General features: G+C 41.4%; 1 protein-coding gene across 1 annotated transcript in view; it reads right to left on the bottom strand.

Annotated features, from left to right (window-relative positions):
• Positions 1-16,137, bottom strand: part of SH3GL2 (SH3 domain containing GRB2 like 2, endophilin A1) — a 90,890-nt gene that overhangs the window by 15,072 nt on the left and 59,681 nt on the right. Inside the window, exon 2 of the mRNA XM_035310078.1 lies at positions 1,548-1,616. Within this exon, the coding sequence (XP_035165969.1) occupies positions 1,548-1,616 (69 nt within the window). The remainder of the gene's footprint in view (positions 1-1,547; positions 1,617-16,137) is intronic.

Raw genomic sequence — 16,137 nt, 5'->3', positions numbered from 1 at the left:
AAGGCCATCAGTACAGAGTACCTCGGGATGTACAGGGAATTTGATACAATTCACTGCAATGGTCTGATGTTTTGCCTCACCCCACGGGATAACCTTTTTGGTAGAAAGGTCATTGAAACCTATTTGAAGAATTAGTAATCTTTAGTCCCTTAGGAGGTGGCAAACCAAGAGAAAAGCAGATGCCAATCAAAACCACCAGTGATAAAATGCACTGTGTACATCTTTCAGAGCTAGTTTTAGTAAAATTTGGATAGGGAAGACATAGTATTCCTTGCCATCTGATTTCAAGAAAATTATTAGCTTGAAGGCATCAACCATTTATTTCCTCTGCATCACTCCACCAAAAAGTATTTTGTATTTAGGAATTTAAAATAAAGCAACAATTCAGAACTATCATTACTCTCTTTTACTGTAGTAGGAATTCTTGCTTTCTTAAGAAGTGTTCTGCATCATTTTCCTAAATTGCTTATAGTGAAACATACAACTATTCTATCTCTTAGAATCAGAATTCAAATTAAAAAATGCCGTTTTGGCAGATTTGGGGATCCCTGTAATGTGTTCTGTACTCTGCATTTACGAAGACACATTGCTTATCTCTGCAGGTAGCTTGTGTCCCACAGAGTGAACTTCTTTATCATAATGGCAAGTTCCTATTTTAAAAAAGAACACCTGAGATAAGTTGTTTGCAGCATGCTGTGACTGACCTCTTTCCTGTTTTCTAGGGCCATTGCCATCTGCCAGGTCTTGCTCTATGCTTTACACAAAGAAGCAGCAGAGGTCTGCCTGCCCTGGGTGAACAAGTAGCTGAACTGCCTGGTAGGGAGCCGAGAAATGGCTAGAAGGTTGCAGAGGAGAGTGGGGGCGAGGGAACAGAAGGCCATGGGCAGGCAGAAGGAGAGTGTCCTCTGCCTACGGAAAAGCTGGCAATCGACACAGGGCCAGGCGGGGAGCGGGGAGGCAGCCGATGAGCTTTCTCTGTTCTCTTCTCAGTTCTCAGTGCACTCATCTTCTGGGCTGCCAACCCAAGCCACCCACAAGCATATGTGGGACTCAGCCATGGCTGTTGCTCTGTCCTACTTCCAGCTCTAAACCTAGCATCAGTTTTCTGAATTTTCTTTAACAATTTCCAGTTTGGATGGCAGTGCTTAAACTTGTGGCACATTCAAAGAGAAGCTGGGGGAAGTGAGAGATCAGAAGTGAGAAATCACTTCTGTAGTACCTCCGCTGTGTGAAGAAGCACAAAGGATATGCCCTTCTCCTCTATTTTCCATCCAAGGTTTATTCCCCCATCTCCCTACAAAAATGTGCAAATAAATAGCTTCTGGTTCTGTTGGCTGTTATCAGATACATACCCTACAAACCACCTAGCAGTAATTAATGTTAAAACATTTGATGTTAACTTTAAAAGCTGAAGTTAGAAAAAAACTGCCACCACTGACCTTTTCAGCTAACATATTCGTACTACTACACAAAAGCTTTGAAAATCCTGTCCTAGAAAGGAAAAAAGAGTGGTAATAGTGAATGTACATATGTGCATTTAGACTTACCCTTTCCATTTCTTTGAAGTCATCATCTAGCTTGGTTCCTTCTGCACCTCCTACTTTTTCACTCACTTTCTGCAGTTAAAAAAAAAAAAAGGAAAAAAGAAAAACATTCAGCAATAACATCAGTTTTGGCCACCATGTTTTTTCTGGGGAAGCATTGTTGTTTTTTTTCTATGAGTTGGTACAACATTCAGATTTATCATTCTTTCTGAAAAAAATATTTCAAACACACTTCAACTAACATTAAGCAATCAGAAACAAACAAACAAACAAACAAACAAACAAAAACTATTGCATAAGTCTCACAGACCCAGCATAAGTCTCACAGACCCACTCTTCTGTTGCTAACAGAAGACATACATACTATCACATCTTTGCACTATCACACCCTTATTCCTCTGTGGGATGGAGGTCTGTATCTTGAACTTATCTAGCAACTAATCAATGACAGAGCTGTATTCAGCAGAAAAATATCCGTGGTCATGTGTGCTGGTGAAAAAGGGAGTGACTTGACAAAATGAACTAGGAAAGGAATCACAGCACGAAAAACTTTCTCATCATAGCTGAAAAATGGCCCCAGCTGCATTTTCCAGTACATATAAATTCAATGCCAGTTATAATAACCACGTATAAGCACAGAGGAAGAAGCTCCCAAGCCATGACTCCAGCCACATGGAAGGCAACAGGCGTCCATGCCCTTGAACTCTCACAAACATATTGACTAAAGCCACAACTAGACCTTCTGCATTAAAAATCAAGTTTATAAATAAAAGTTTATAAAAAATATAAATATTATGAATACATTAAAATACATAAATATATACACATATTCACCCCATACAATAGCTTAAGGATCACATGAATTTCACCCTGAAGAAGGCTTGGGGGGACATCACCACAGTACTCCAGTACTCAAAGAGGACTCCAGGAAAGCTGGACAATGACTCAGTCTTCACAAGAAGCCACAAGGAGAAGACAAAGGGCAATGGGTACGGGTTGCACTAGTAAAGGTTTCATGTTCAAATAATAAATATTTTTTTTACAGTGAAAACACTCAATCACTGGAAAAACCTCCTCGGGGACTTGGCAGAATGAATCCCCATTACTGGAGGTTTTCAAGATGCAACTGGACAGGGCTCCCTTTTCCCACAGAAAATTTGACTTGATCTTTTTTCAAGTTCCCTTCCAACCTGGGCTGTTCTCTGATTCCATAATTCTATGTAGAATACCTAGCTGACAGACCAATGAGGAATAAAAATAAAAATAAAAAGTGAATGCTGGTGTAATGTTTTTAGCAAATATTCTTTTTTTATATAAAAGTCTCATTTGGAAAGCAAATTGGAAAATGACAGGACGCTACTAAACAGCATCCTGGCTTGTATCAGAAACAGTGGAGCCAGCAGTACTAGGGAAGTGATTGTCACTCTATACTTGGCTCTGGTGAGGCCGCACCTCGAATACGGTGTTCAGTTTTGGGTTCCTCACTACAAGGATGTAGAGGTGCTCAAGCATGTCCAAAGAAGTGCAATGAAGCTGGTGGAGGAGGGTTGAGAGAACAAGTTTTATGAGAATCAGCTGAGAGAGCTGGCGTTATTTAGTTTGGAGAAAAAAAGGCTCATGGGAGGCCTTACTGCACTTTAGTGTTCCAGTAGACAAAAAGCCTGACATGAGCCAGCAGTGCATGCTTGCAGCCCAGAAGACCAACTGCGTCCTGGGCTGCATCAAGAGAGGAGGGCCAGCAGGTGGAGGGAGGGGATTGTCCCCCACAGCTCTGCCCCTGTGAGGCCCCACCTGGAGTGCTGTGTCCAGGTCTGGGCCCCAGCACAACAAAGATGTGGGGCTGTTAGAGTGGGTCCAGAGGAGGGCCATGGAGGTTATCAGAGGGCTGGAGCACCTCCCCTGTGAGGAAAGGCTGAGAGAGCTGGGGATGTTCGGCCTTAAGAGAAGGCTCCAGGGTGACCTCATTGCAGCTTTTCAGTACTTAAAGGGGTCTTATATAAAAAATGGAGAGCAACTTTTTTTCTCAGTCAGATAATGACAGGACAAGGGGGAATGGTTTAACCAAAAGAGGGAAGATTTAGATTAGAGGTTATGAGGAGATTCTTCACTCAAGAGGGTGGTGAGGCACTGGCACAGGTTGCCCAGAGAGGTTGTAGATGTAGTCCTCTTTAGACTGTTTTAACAAAGTGTAAATACTGATTTCAGTAAAGTGACTCCTGCAATAAACAAGCAGAAATTAAAGAAAAAATGCACTTTATTTTTTTTTGCTCTTAGTTTCAACCCATGTTAACTCATCCATATCTTTCTTTCACAATATAAAGGACAACCCACAGCCTGCCATATACCTGCTATTAATAAAACCCAGGCATCTGATTAATTTCATATTCACCACAGTTCACTCCTACAAAGCTGCAAGTGCAGCACAGCCAAGCACTTATTAATGCAGACTTATTATGTTTGGAATAGAAAATGGCTATCAGTTCTGATTGTTTTCTGACAGCTCTTTGCAAATAAGTACCAAAATTCATGCATTAATGATACATCAACACTACTAAAAGCTTTTTTTTTTTTTAAAAAAAAAAAAAAAAAGGAGAGACTTATCCATTTCTTTCTGTAAAAAATAGATGTCCAGATCACACAGACAGTTTCCTGTCATTACTTTGAATGTAGAAGATAAGTTTGTATGGTCTGTATTACTGAATTTATGCCTTAAAGAGATCAGTGAGGCACCACAAAAAGTCACAGATTTCAAACTCTGCGCTGTTAGCAATGATTCTACTGTGGACAATAGTTGATTCAATGTCCTAAAAGATACTATTCATCTGCAGGTTCTGTGAAAAATGGTAACAAAGGAACCATAAAGGCCAGAAGTTTTCTTCATCAATCCATGAATGAATCTTCTGCAAACTGACCTCCTATTACAGCTAAGATGGCAACAGCTGCATAGGAGCCATCTAACAACAAAGATTTCAGGTCCCTGAAAACAACAGCAAAGATGCTAGCACTTAAATATTCAAAGCAGATTTTGAATAAATGAGGTTCATCTCTAAGGATACAAAGTAAACAAAGATAATTATTCCAGCCTCTTCTAGTTATAGCTTTTCATTTTGTACTTGTTTTTGTACAATACCTTAGGATCTCTTCATAGCTGATGAGGTTTTGCAGACATGTCTTATCATCCCCAAAGATCCCATGAAGATCCGATCTCACATCTACAAACCTTAGCAATTGCTCTTTCCCTTCATATTCATCATTACTCTAGCTGGAGAATTTATGACACTTAACCATGCAGGCTCTGTAGTCAGCTGGAGTGATCACTGTCAGGTCAAGTCAAAAAGGCAGTTCACTCCTTTATTCTCAGCATGCTTTACATTTTTAGTCACTTTGTTGATACTAATTTCACAATCAGTATTAAGAGTCACTCGAGGTGACAAACAAAAGAGTTCTACACATCAAATTGATTTGTACAGTTCTGGGTCAAGCACTGTTACAGACAACAGGGATGAGTCACAGGAGGGAGAAAAACCATGAGGCCTTTAGTCCTTCTGGAGTGGTGTGACTCTTCTCTCAGGGTTAGTTACATCACAGACCTTCAGGAAAGTACTTTCATCTCCATTATCCAGACAAAAATCTCATTTGGAGAAGTGCTGACAGACCATAGGAAAAGAGCAACTGAACCACCATCATATCTGAAAACTTAAATACTACTTATTCTTGAAAGGCTACAGCCACTCAGCAGCCAGAGATAAAAAATCAAATTAAGGGTTCAAATTTAAAGAAAAAAAAATCAGAAGTTACCACTGAAACATAGAATCATAGAATATCCCGAGTTGGAAGGGACCCATAAGGATCATCAAGTCCAACTCCTGGCACCGCACAGGTCTACCCAAGAGTTTAGACCATGGGACTTAGTGCACAGTCCAATCACTTCAATTCAGACAGGCTTGAAGTGACCACTTCACTGGAGAAACACTTCCAGTGTGCGACAACCCTCTCAGTGAAGAACCTCTTCCTGATGTCCAGCCTAAAGCTCCCCTGCTTCAGCTTAACACCATTCCTGCGGGTCCTAACACTGGTGATTACGGAGAACAGGTCAGCGCCTGCCTCTCCACTCCCCCTTGCAAGGAAGCTGTAGACTGCGATGAGGTCTCCCCTCAGCCTCCTCTTCTCCAGGTTCAACAGGCCCAGTGACCTCAGCCACTCCTCATATGTTTCCCTCTCCAGGCCCTTCACCAACTTCGTCGCCCTCCTCTGGACATTCTCCAACAGTTGAATGTCCTTCTTGTACTGTGGTGCCCAGAACTGCACACAGTACTCGAGGTGAGGCTGCACCAGCGTAGAGTAGAGCAGGACAATCACTTCCCTCGACCGACTAGCAATGCCATGCTTGATGCACCCCTGGGTACGGTTGGCCCTCCTGGCTGCCAGGGCACACTGCTGGCTCATATTCAACTTGCTGTCAACCACAACCCCCAGATCCCTCTCTGCAGGGCTGCTCTTCAGCATCTCTTCACCCAGTCTGTACATATAGCCAGGGTTGCCCCATCCCAGGTGCATGACCCGTCACTTGCTTTTGTTAAACTTCATGCGGTTGGTGATCACCCAGCTCTCCAACTTGTCCAGATCTCTCTGCAAGGCCTTTCCATCCTCAGCCAAGTCTACAACTCCTCCAGCAAATTTGCTCAAAACACCTTCGAGTCCTACATCCAAATTGTTCATAAAAACACTGAAGAGGACTGGACCTAAAATGGAACCTTGAGGGACCCCACTAGTGACCATCCGCCTGATACAGCCCCATTTACCACAACTTTTTGAGTCCTGCCCGTCAGCCAATTGCTGACCCATTGTATGACGTTTTTGTTTAGTTGTATGCTGGACATTTTGTCCAGTAGGATCCTATGGGAAACGATGTCAAAAGCTTTGTTGAAGTCCCAAAAGATCACATCAGCTGGTTTCCCTTGATTGACTAGATGCATGATCTTATCATAAAAGGAAATCAAATCTGTTAGGCAGGACCCCTCATGAACCCATGTTGGCAGGACCTACCCCCTCATGAAACCAAATTCTCTCCCCTTTGGGCAGAAGGGGGCAATCTACCAGAGGAGGATATTTAGACCCCATTTCAAGGCCATAATCTAAGGTGGTCCCTGTGGGACCTGTGGGCCTGAGAAAGGAAACTGAAACATTTCCAGCTTAAACCACATCTATGTCATCACTGTATTGATTAAATTTAGAGATATTCCTTAGCCTGTTTATATCCATCCTCCTCATCAATTGTTAAAGCATTGTTAAGGCATTTAATTATGGCTAGTACTTCTACTGTTCTCTAAGATTGTCAGATTTGATTATCATAGGTCAGGAGGATAAGAGCAGCTTACATCAGCTGAGGATCTGCTTGTGCCAAAGCAGTCAGAAGCAGTCAGAAAATCCCCAACTACAAATGGCAAGAAAACTAAACTCTCTTTTGCCCTGTCATGTAAGTCAAGGTTTCAACATTTTGTTTCTTATTTTACAGTAGAATGAAGATTAGGCCCTTTATGTTGTCTTTACCACAATTCCTCCTAAACCAGTCATCGTATGGAAGAAACAAGACCTAATCTGATATCAAAGCAAAATTATTTAGTTATGTTCTGATCATGACTTCTCTAATTTTGATTACTTATTCCATCTTGTCTCCAAAAAGCCTTTACAATAAAATTATCATAAAAATACAAATTTATTTTCATGAAAACAAGACAGGTTCAACAAACAACCATTTGTGGGAAAAATATGATAATGTTTTTTTAGGCATTGAAGGTATGCAGAACTCTTCTCTAAAAATGTCATGTTTTAAAGTCAGGACCTTCAGATTTTATATAACTGAAAACAAGTGCTGTGTGTATCAAAGCACAGTCCAATTGTTTAAAGATCCCATCTCCACTCAGGTAGAATATTAACTTTACATCCAGTGGTCAGAATGGTTTCGATACTGACAGCAAAAGTGTCACAATAACATTAAGCCTCTTTTTTTTTTCTTCAGCAGCTCATTTTTTAAAGGTAGTTTTGTGGTAGATTCTGCCAGGATTTGGAATACGAGCCATTGTGACACCAGTGTGGTTTGGTAGATGGAGTTGTGAAACAGGAAAACAGGTCTTGGCTATGGAACCATTGATTTTGTTTCCATATAGCTATGCAAATCACCTGTTTTCTATTGCTGTGTCACATGCAGTATGTTTCACAGGGCAAAAAAAAATATTGCGCAATCACTATGAAAATGCTGAAAATTCCCATTATTTTTTTTTTTAGAATACACTGATAATTACTTGTACAACATCCCATAAAACCGTATTTTAACTAGTAATGATCTCTCACTACTCACAAGATGTTAACTTAAATCAAATGTGCTTTAGGTTAGGTTGCTATTCCATGAGAATTCTGTTCTTCAGTAGTATGATGTTGCATCTTATTAGAGTGTTTTCTGAGCAATTCAAACAAATGCTACAATAAAATCTTGCATGACAGTTTATGCTACTATCCAAACTTGAAAATGCAGCAAAATCAGCATCAAACCACAAGAGTAGCCACCTGAGTCTGCAGCTCTACTAATTTTGTGAAATACAGTAATGAAAGGAGGTTACAAAAGCACAGTGGAAAACAATATCCTCTGTAGTTCATGCTTATTAAATACAAATCACACTGTTGATGTTTCACTCCTTAGTACATGTTCCACAGGTTCCCTGTAATTCCTCCAAGCCATTTTTGCCTTTTATACTTTTACCTGTCCCTAAAAGGTTTCATGTTATGGGAGCACAGTGACAGAAGTATATTCAAGTTTGTTAAGGATTTTCAAACAGGCTCTAATACGCCGTGATGCTTTGTTAGCATTGCAAACAGATGAAAGACGTAACTGGCTTGCAAAAGAAAGTATTGAAAAATACACATTTTAATGGGAAGAAGGCTGTGTACACATGGTGAAGGTTTGCCAACACTGCAGGGTTCTCAGAAGGAGAAAACATTTGAAAAAAGAACATTTATAAAAAGCACAGTCCCTAATCAAGACTTTTTATTTATTTATTCTATCACTTCCCATTCTGTCACTTCACACTTGCAGGCTAATTTTTCTGCCTGTTTGATTCCTGTACATTTTGCCACTTCAGGTATCACAATTTATTACCACAGAAAACATGTGACACCTGAAATTCCAATTTATGATCATGGCCCTGGTCCAATGAGGCATACGTCCTGTGGCAAATCATACTCAGCAAGAGAAGCAAGAGAGGAGATTCTCTGGTAATTTCAGATAAACTAGAAAATAGACTAAAAGAAAGAACCCACCTCAGAAGCATAAGTAAATTAGCTGTACTTGAGACTTCTCCAAATAACATTAGAATAGAAATTAAAAGAAGGACCTTTTCAAGGTTACTTATCTCCTGTAACATGGAGATAGCTCATCTTCAGAGATCTTAAGGGGCTGTAGAAAACATCACTATTGGTTCAAATAATCTTATTCTGTACTGAAAATGAAATTTACATCTGATTTCAACTGAGGTAAAGTGATCTTGCTCAAGTTTTTCAGAAACAGCCATCTAGATATGGGAATTCCCAATTTACAAGCCAAATGATCCAAAACCATTAGCTTTGGAAAGCTTCAGAAAATTCAACAAGCCTGACATAACTCACCAGAAGCATCTGATTTATCTTACAAAGTATTCCACTCATTTACCTTATGAAGTATTCTAATCTTTTATTGGAAAAACTGAGCAAAATACAAGTTTTCATTAAACAGAGAAGATTTCACAGGACAGGAAATCTTTTCACCCTTTCCCTTGCACTTAACATTCTATTTACTTTATTCTATTTTTCTTTTAATTTGTAAACACTTCGTATAAAATAGGGACTGTCAATAGGATGTAGCAAGAGAATACAGGACAAGCCACTTCAGTGTAAAACACAAACAGGATCCCAATTTTACATACACGGAAGATTCACAAGGACAGTAATGCTCTTTTACTTCCCATTCTTAAATTTCTCCTCCTCTCTTGTGACAGCTAGAAGAGCAGTCCACAATGCCAGCTGGGGTTCTTCAGCACAGGATCCTCCCCTTGCAAAACTGAAAAGCACAGTGACTGTGCTGCTACAACAGAAACTGTAAGGAGTCATGAAAACAGTGTGAAAGGCAAAAGGGAAAAAACAGACGTCCAAGAATCTCCAGGGAATTTCACTGTTTCCTTTCTGTTTGCACTGATACTTTGATTACTCCATTGAAGCTTTGCCTTCTCCCTGGCAAAAGTAAGAAATACACTTGCCTACCACATGGGAAAATTGTGAGCATTAATTTGCACCTGCTACTGCTTGTAGGCATGAGCATATCTAACAGCAATGCTAGTGATACAGTTAAGGTAAGCATCTGCACCTGTCTGAGATTATCTTTTCCGTTGCCTTCTGTAACTGGAACCGATATACTTAATCAGGAAATAATAAACTGCCTCCCCTGATAGCACTCCAATCACTTTCTCCCTGCTAGAAGTCTTTTTTCACTGATCTGTTGCACCTCAGGAGCACACCAACCGCAACTGAGTATTTCTGTCCTTTCTTAAAAGTTCCCTTAGCTCTGATGATGTTGGATGCAGAATGACAACAAAAAGTGCACTATTCAAAGATCAGTGAGTGAACTGAATTTGGGAAAATAAAGAAAAGCAACAGCTGAGACTGGCCTACAAAAGGCTTGCATTCATCTCTCTCAGAGCATCTTAAGATGTCTTCTTTATACACGTATGATAGCTTGGCCATGCTAGTTCCTGCAGTTGCTAGTAGCAAGGCCCACAGCCTTGTTAAGAGCCTTACTTATCATGGAGGCAGCTCAGAAGTCCAGGAAAATTAATAATAATGTAGCATACAGAATGTGACAATTAAAAACAATGTGGCATACAGAAGACACAGGATTTGGCAATCCTAAAGACAACCCACTGACGAAGCTTGTCAAGTCAGGAGTGGAAATCTTCATAGGACAGGTTCTCCAGTGTCTCCACTGATAATCTGGAGCAAAGGCAAGATGGTTCAGTGGAACATTTCAAGAAATCAGAAGAAATCCAATATAGGAAATACCCATAGTGAACCTGTCCCATGTTTCTACTCTCATCACTTAGAATAAATCCCTAATTAGACCTTTTTTTAATTTTCAGCTGAAGCTGAAGGGACAAGGGGTTGTCTGAGATCAGTGATTACTTTGCCATTCTGGTCTAGCATTTTGTTCCCAGCCTGCTAGCAAGGGCCACACTGCAGAACTCCTGCTACGCCAGCATTGCAGAGGGAGTCCATGCTCAGCACGTGCACATGACATAAAAGTACACCTGCCTCTGCGCAAGCTTCTGCACTGACAGCAGTGACTGCAGAGCCTTTGCTGCAATGCCACTGCATTACACTGGAGACTGTCCACTGGTGAGAGAAACGGAAGGGTGAGAGCAGGGACAGAAGTGCTGAGGAAGTGCTGCTGTACTAGTAGCCTGGGCTGTACCCCCACAGAAAGTCCCTGCACAGAAGCACCCACCCCAAGGGGTGATTGTAGGTTGTACCACATGGAAGACACAGAATTAAACTGGTATTACACAATCTAGTGACAGAGGTGTGCTGGTAACTGAGACATTGCAGTGCATCCACGGTGAGCAAGGGAATCTATTTCATATGTTTACGCTTATTACCGAAATTGCAGACATTTGCCAAACGCAGACTTGAAGAGTTCTGTTCTCTGCAAAGTTTGTGTTCAGCCAGAATGCCAGCACCTTGCTGTTTAGAGTGGGCTCAGCAATTGGCAGAGAGAAGCTGGCAAAAGCTACCAGAGATCTGAGGACAATCAGAACACTGTGCTTTTTCAACACTACCTCTCTGTTCCCAGCAGGCCACCAGTACTAGCAGCAAAGAAAAAATTGTTATTAAAAAGGTGCCTCTATCAGCTACAAGATGTGCCAATCCCTACTTTTTTTGTTGTTGCTTTTGCAGTAAAGAGGAGGGACAAAAAATCTACTCCCATATGGTATTTCCACTTATGACAGCAGTACCATGATCCAGTACCTGTTGTAGACCAGCAGGCAATAAATAACACGTTCACAAGCTTTCCACACCTGCGCAAAGAATATGGATTCAGATCCACAATCCCTAAGAGCTCCCCACATAGCAGCACTGGGAGCTTTGCCCTACACTGTACTGTCACAGTGAAAGCTAACATCTGTGCTTTATCTCCAAGTGCAAAAAAAGTTTGGTAGCAGCCTGAGTGTTTTTTCAAGGTAAGCGGCTCACTCAGCTGGATGGTGGTAAGGCAACTCTGAGGGAAAGGCAAAAACAATGCAAGAATACTACCAGTTTTGGGGGGTTCGCACGTTTGTTGCCTGGTGATGGGAGCAGTACCATCCGGAATTCTATCAGTTGTCAGCTCCTGACCCACCATGCTCTATTACCATAAATAAACAATGTTATTTTTTTTATTTAAGATGGAGAGTGTGAACCACAAAATTACATATTCATTTAGTCTTCCATATCTTTTTTCATGTCTCCAGAGCAATTTTTATGAATTTTTAAGGGGGAAGATGCTTCTTACAAAATTTCTGTGTAGGTAGAACCTAGAATTGCAGCTTTAAATTTTGTTGCTGCCCTTTTAGGCAGAGGAGCTGTGGATATTAAAACGATATACACAGGTGTATAACAGCACACAGAGTGAAAAAAAAAAAGGCAAAGAGAACACAGACTAGGTATCCATGCAGTTAAAGTCCTATCTGGAGCTCAGGTACAGTGTGTTTTTATGTATCATGATCTGTCTTACCTCATCTGTGTACATTACCACAAGCGTGCCCCAACCACACAGCTTCTGACTTCAGCAAAAGCGGTGATCTCTTCCTTCCCACTGCCTCAGCTGCCATATGCTTACCTCACCACCTACCAAACCTGCTCTGGGCACAGACAAGTGACTTAAACCATCCCATGTTTGTCACCAGGCTGCCTGAGCTCATCCGGTCCATTTCAGCATGGAGCTGTATTACTTTCCTGTAGCTGTGGCCAGCTGAGAAGCAGAGCTCACCTTCACCCCTTTTGCTGGGTGAAAGTCAGGGTAGCCCTTAACATCTGGAAATGTGGGAATGCTAGGAACATTCAGAAGCTGCTACAGACTGAAAAGAACAAAACATGGCTTAAAAAATTCATCGTTTTAACAGCTGCACAAACTACACAATTGTGAAGTCGATCTTTCTACAGTTGAAAGTTCATTTGCTAGACTCTGTCAGTGAATTAACTGTTATCTGACAAAGACTTGAAGTTAGGGGTAGTTTGCAAGGGAAAGCATGTCTATAAGCTGTTGCTGGTAGTGAAGCACATTTATTTCTAGTGTTCCTATTGCCACAAGGTATAAAAGGCTGCAGAGTCTGTACAGCACATCAGAGTGCCAGTCTAAACCATTTGTGTATCTCCTTACCCTATCGGCAGCAATGAGAGTTTACTGACTACATACAGAGCAACCAAAAGCCCAAAGCCATCCACCACCTTCAATTTAGTAACAGCATATTTAGATGCTGCTGACAATTGCTCTAAGTGTTTCACGTGAGCACTCCGTAAATTAAGCTGAATACCCTTTCCTGAAATTAATTTCCTCCCCGCACACACACTGCACGCCAACAGCGTGGCCCAAAGCACTGCCTTGCTGTCAGGGGCAGGGGGGCACAGCAGCAGGCACTGGACATGTCTGGGGGGATGTCCTTGACCGAAAAGGCAGACTGCCTTTTTGCACTCCTGTGATGTACACCAATGAGCAATGAGAAGAAAGAGGGGACTGGGTGGACTAGGACTGGGTAAAACATGTCGAGAGGTAAGTACAAACGAAAGGTAGAGACACTGTGTGGCATCACCAAGCCTGATGCTGTGCTGCACTATGCAGCAGATGCAGGGAGCAGATGCAGATTCTCTCCTGTGGCTGCATGAGGGGATTCTGTCAGTCAGAGTGAGAGGGAAGGCCAGCCCTTTCTTGCTAACAGTAAAGCTTAGTCACAGCCCTCAGGAATTATTATTTAAACTTGAAGATGATCATATTCCTCCTCTTTCCTCCTTTCATCACTGGGTGCACCAGTTACCAGTGGCACAGGACATTATGACAGGTAAGGAACCAAAACCTGTACAACAAAAAAGAGCCCCAAGACCTCAGTTCTGACCTAAGCACTATTGCGATTCATAAAAAGCACCTCTGAGTCCAGGCAGTTGTGGTGGTTTTACCGTGCTAGGCAGCTGAACACCACAACTGCTCTCTCACTCCCCCTCCTCAGATGAGGAGGGGAAGAAGTAAAGGAAAGAACAACTCACGGGTTGAGATAAGGATCATTTAATTAAAGAGAAAAAATATTAAGGAAATATTATTATTAATTAAACAATTCAACTAAAAGGAAAAAATGGAAAGGGGAAGAGGGAGGGGGAAAGGGAATAACTAAACAAAACAAGTAAAGGCTATGTGGAAGTGCAGAGGAAAGAAATTACTCTCTACTTCCCACAAATGAGCGATGCTTGACCACGTCCTTGAAGCAGGGCCTCAACGCACGTAGCCGGTGTTCGGGAGGAGGACAGACGTTTTCGCAACGAGAGCCCACCCCTCCCCTCTTCTTCCTTTTTCCACCTTTTATTGCTGAGTGTGACATCATATGGTATGGAATATCCCTTTGGTTGTGTTAGGTCAGCTGCCCTGCTGATGTTTCTTTCTCACTTTTTGCCCACCCCCTAGGAGGGTCAGAGAGAGTCCTGGTGCTGTGCCAGCACTTCTCAGCAGCAGACACAACACCGGTGTGATACCACTGCTGTTCTAGCTACAAGTGCAGAGCGCAGCACTGTATGGGCTGCTACAGGGAAAGTTAACATCCCAGCCAGACCCAGTACAGCAGTTAAACAAGACATACCTGCACTACAGCAGAGCCGAGTATGCTGTTCTGTGATACTTACTTGGGAATTCTAAGAGGTACCAAAGAAAAGGGGAAAATGACCACAAAATCCCCCCAGAGGCAGATGATCTCACTAACAGGTTCATTACCACCACCAAGACTGATCATAAGGCCACACAAATCAATACAATTGTGCTTTACATGCAGAAACAATTTATGTCTATGGTTCTAGCTGGTATTACAGATATAGATACTCCAAGAAGTCTGCCTTGCAATGAAAACCTTTCATTAGGTTTTTACCTAATTTACAAATCAGTTTAAAAAGGAATGCTGGGCTTGGTAAAAGGACCTACTGCCAGCTTAAAAATTAGAAATATCTACATCTTTACATATCTCAAGATATTCACATAATGCAAATATTTTCAATCAGTTTTTCAGTCTTTTACAGAATCTGAAGCAGAAAACATTGTGTATGAATTATATACACACAAAAGAAAGGGAGAAATGTTTCTCTGAAAGAGCAAATTCAGTTGCTCCTTTTTGCCTAGTTATATTCCCTGTAATTTTAATTTCAAATGAAAATAAACCGTTCCATCAACAAGTTCAACTTTATAAAGCTATTAGATTTTATTGACTTTTCATAAAAATATTATGGAATCTTCATGAAGATTGCACTGGCCTTGCAGGCTCATTTACAACTCCTGAATTTTAAAACAAGTTAGGAGGATACAAGAGTGGAACTGCTTACATTTCCCACTCAATACACCAGTGTGAAGATTTATGGTATACTCTTTCTGAACTCCATTGGAGACAATTAATCCATTGTTACTTCTCTCCCTGTCCTCGGTGTCTGGAATTCCTCTCTAAGTTCACTATCCATAATGAAAATGATGTGCCCACATGAACATGCAGGTAGACTACTTTCAGAAGTAGACTACTTTCAGAGAATAAGCAAGTCTAAAAAATACTGTCTCCATTAAATGGAGAAAAAAATATGTCCAAAAAATATGTCTCCATAAAACATAAAGGGAAGATCACGGGTGCTGAAATTCCACCCTTCCTAAGTTACACCATAGGCATGTCCCATCACAAAGATGGGCAATTACCTTGTAAACAATGCACTATGCAATAAAACCATAGCTATATGAAGGGAGTAATATTCACAGTTTAGAGTGCAAAAAATGTATGCATGGGAATATGCTTAGCAGTAAAAGCACACCTGATCCTCTCAGCAGGTTCATGCAGGTGAAGAGTCATCCAAAGAGTGCCCTTTGAGAAAAATAGTTGCATACATTTAACAAGTATGGTTCCACAGCCATGGTTTAAACCATTCTCATCACACAGACCACGGCTGTGTCTGACAGGTGAGGGAAGCCAGCCCCAGTGGCCCACTGCCACAGAAGGTGGCTGCCTACAGAACCACAGCCATCTCACTGATGCCTTTTTTCTCTGGGCTGAATGTATTCTGCAGTACACAGCTGACATCAGCCACGCTACACAGTCCTTGCCACATGCACAGAGGCTTTCCAGCTGCTGTAGAACAACCTGGGGATAGTACCTTCCCGCTGCAAAATCTCCATCTCATCTTCTTTCTTCTGTTTTCCTGAAAACATTTATATCTTGTTGCCTCATGCTGATCTCTGTGTTTTGTTTTGTTTGTTTGTTTGTTTTTCAGGTTCTATCCAAGAAGAACCACATTTCAACAAAGGGTA

This window comes from Oxyura jamaicensis, chromosome Z (genome assembly GCF_011077185.1).
Source record: "Oxyura jamaicensis isolate SHBP4307 breed ruddy duck chromosome Z, BPBGC_Ojam_1.0, whole genome shotgun sequence".
Lineage (NCBI taxonomy): Eukaryota > Metazoa > Chordata > Aves > Anseriformes > Anatidae > Oxyura > Oxyura jamaicensis.
The sequence above is the reverse complement of the archived record's forward strand: the minus strand, read 5'-3'. Positions and strand labels throughout refer to the sequence as shown.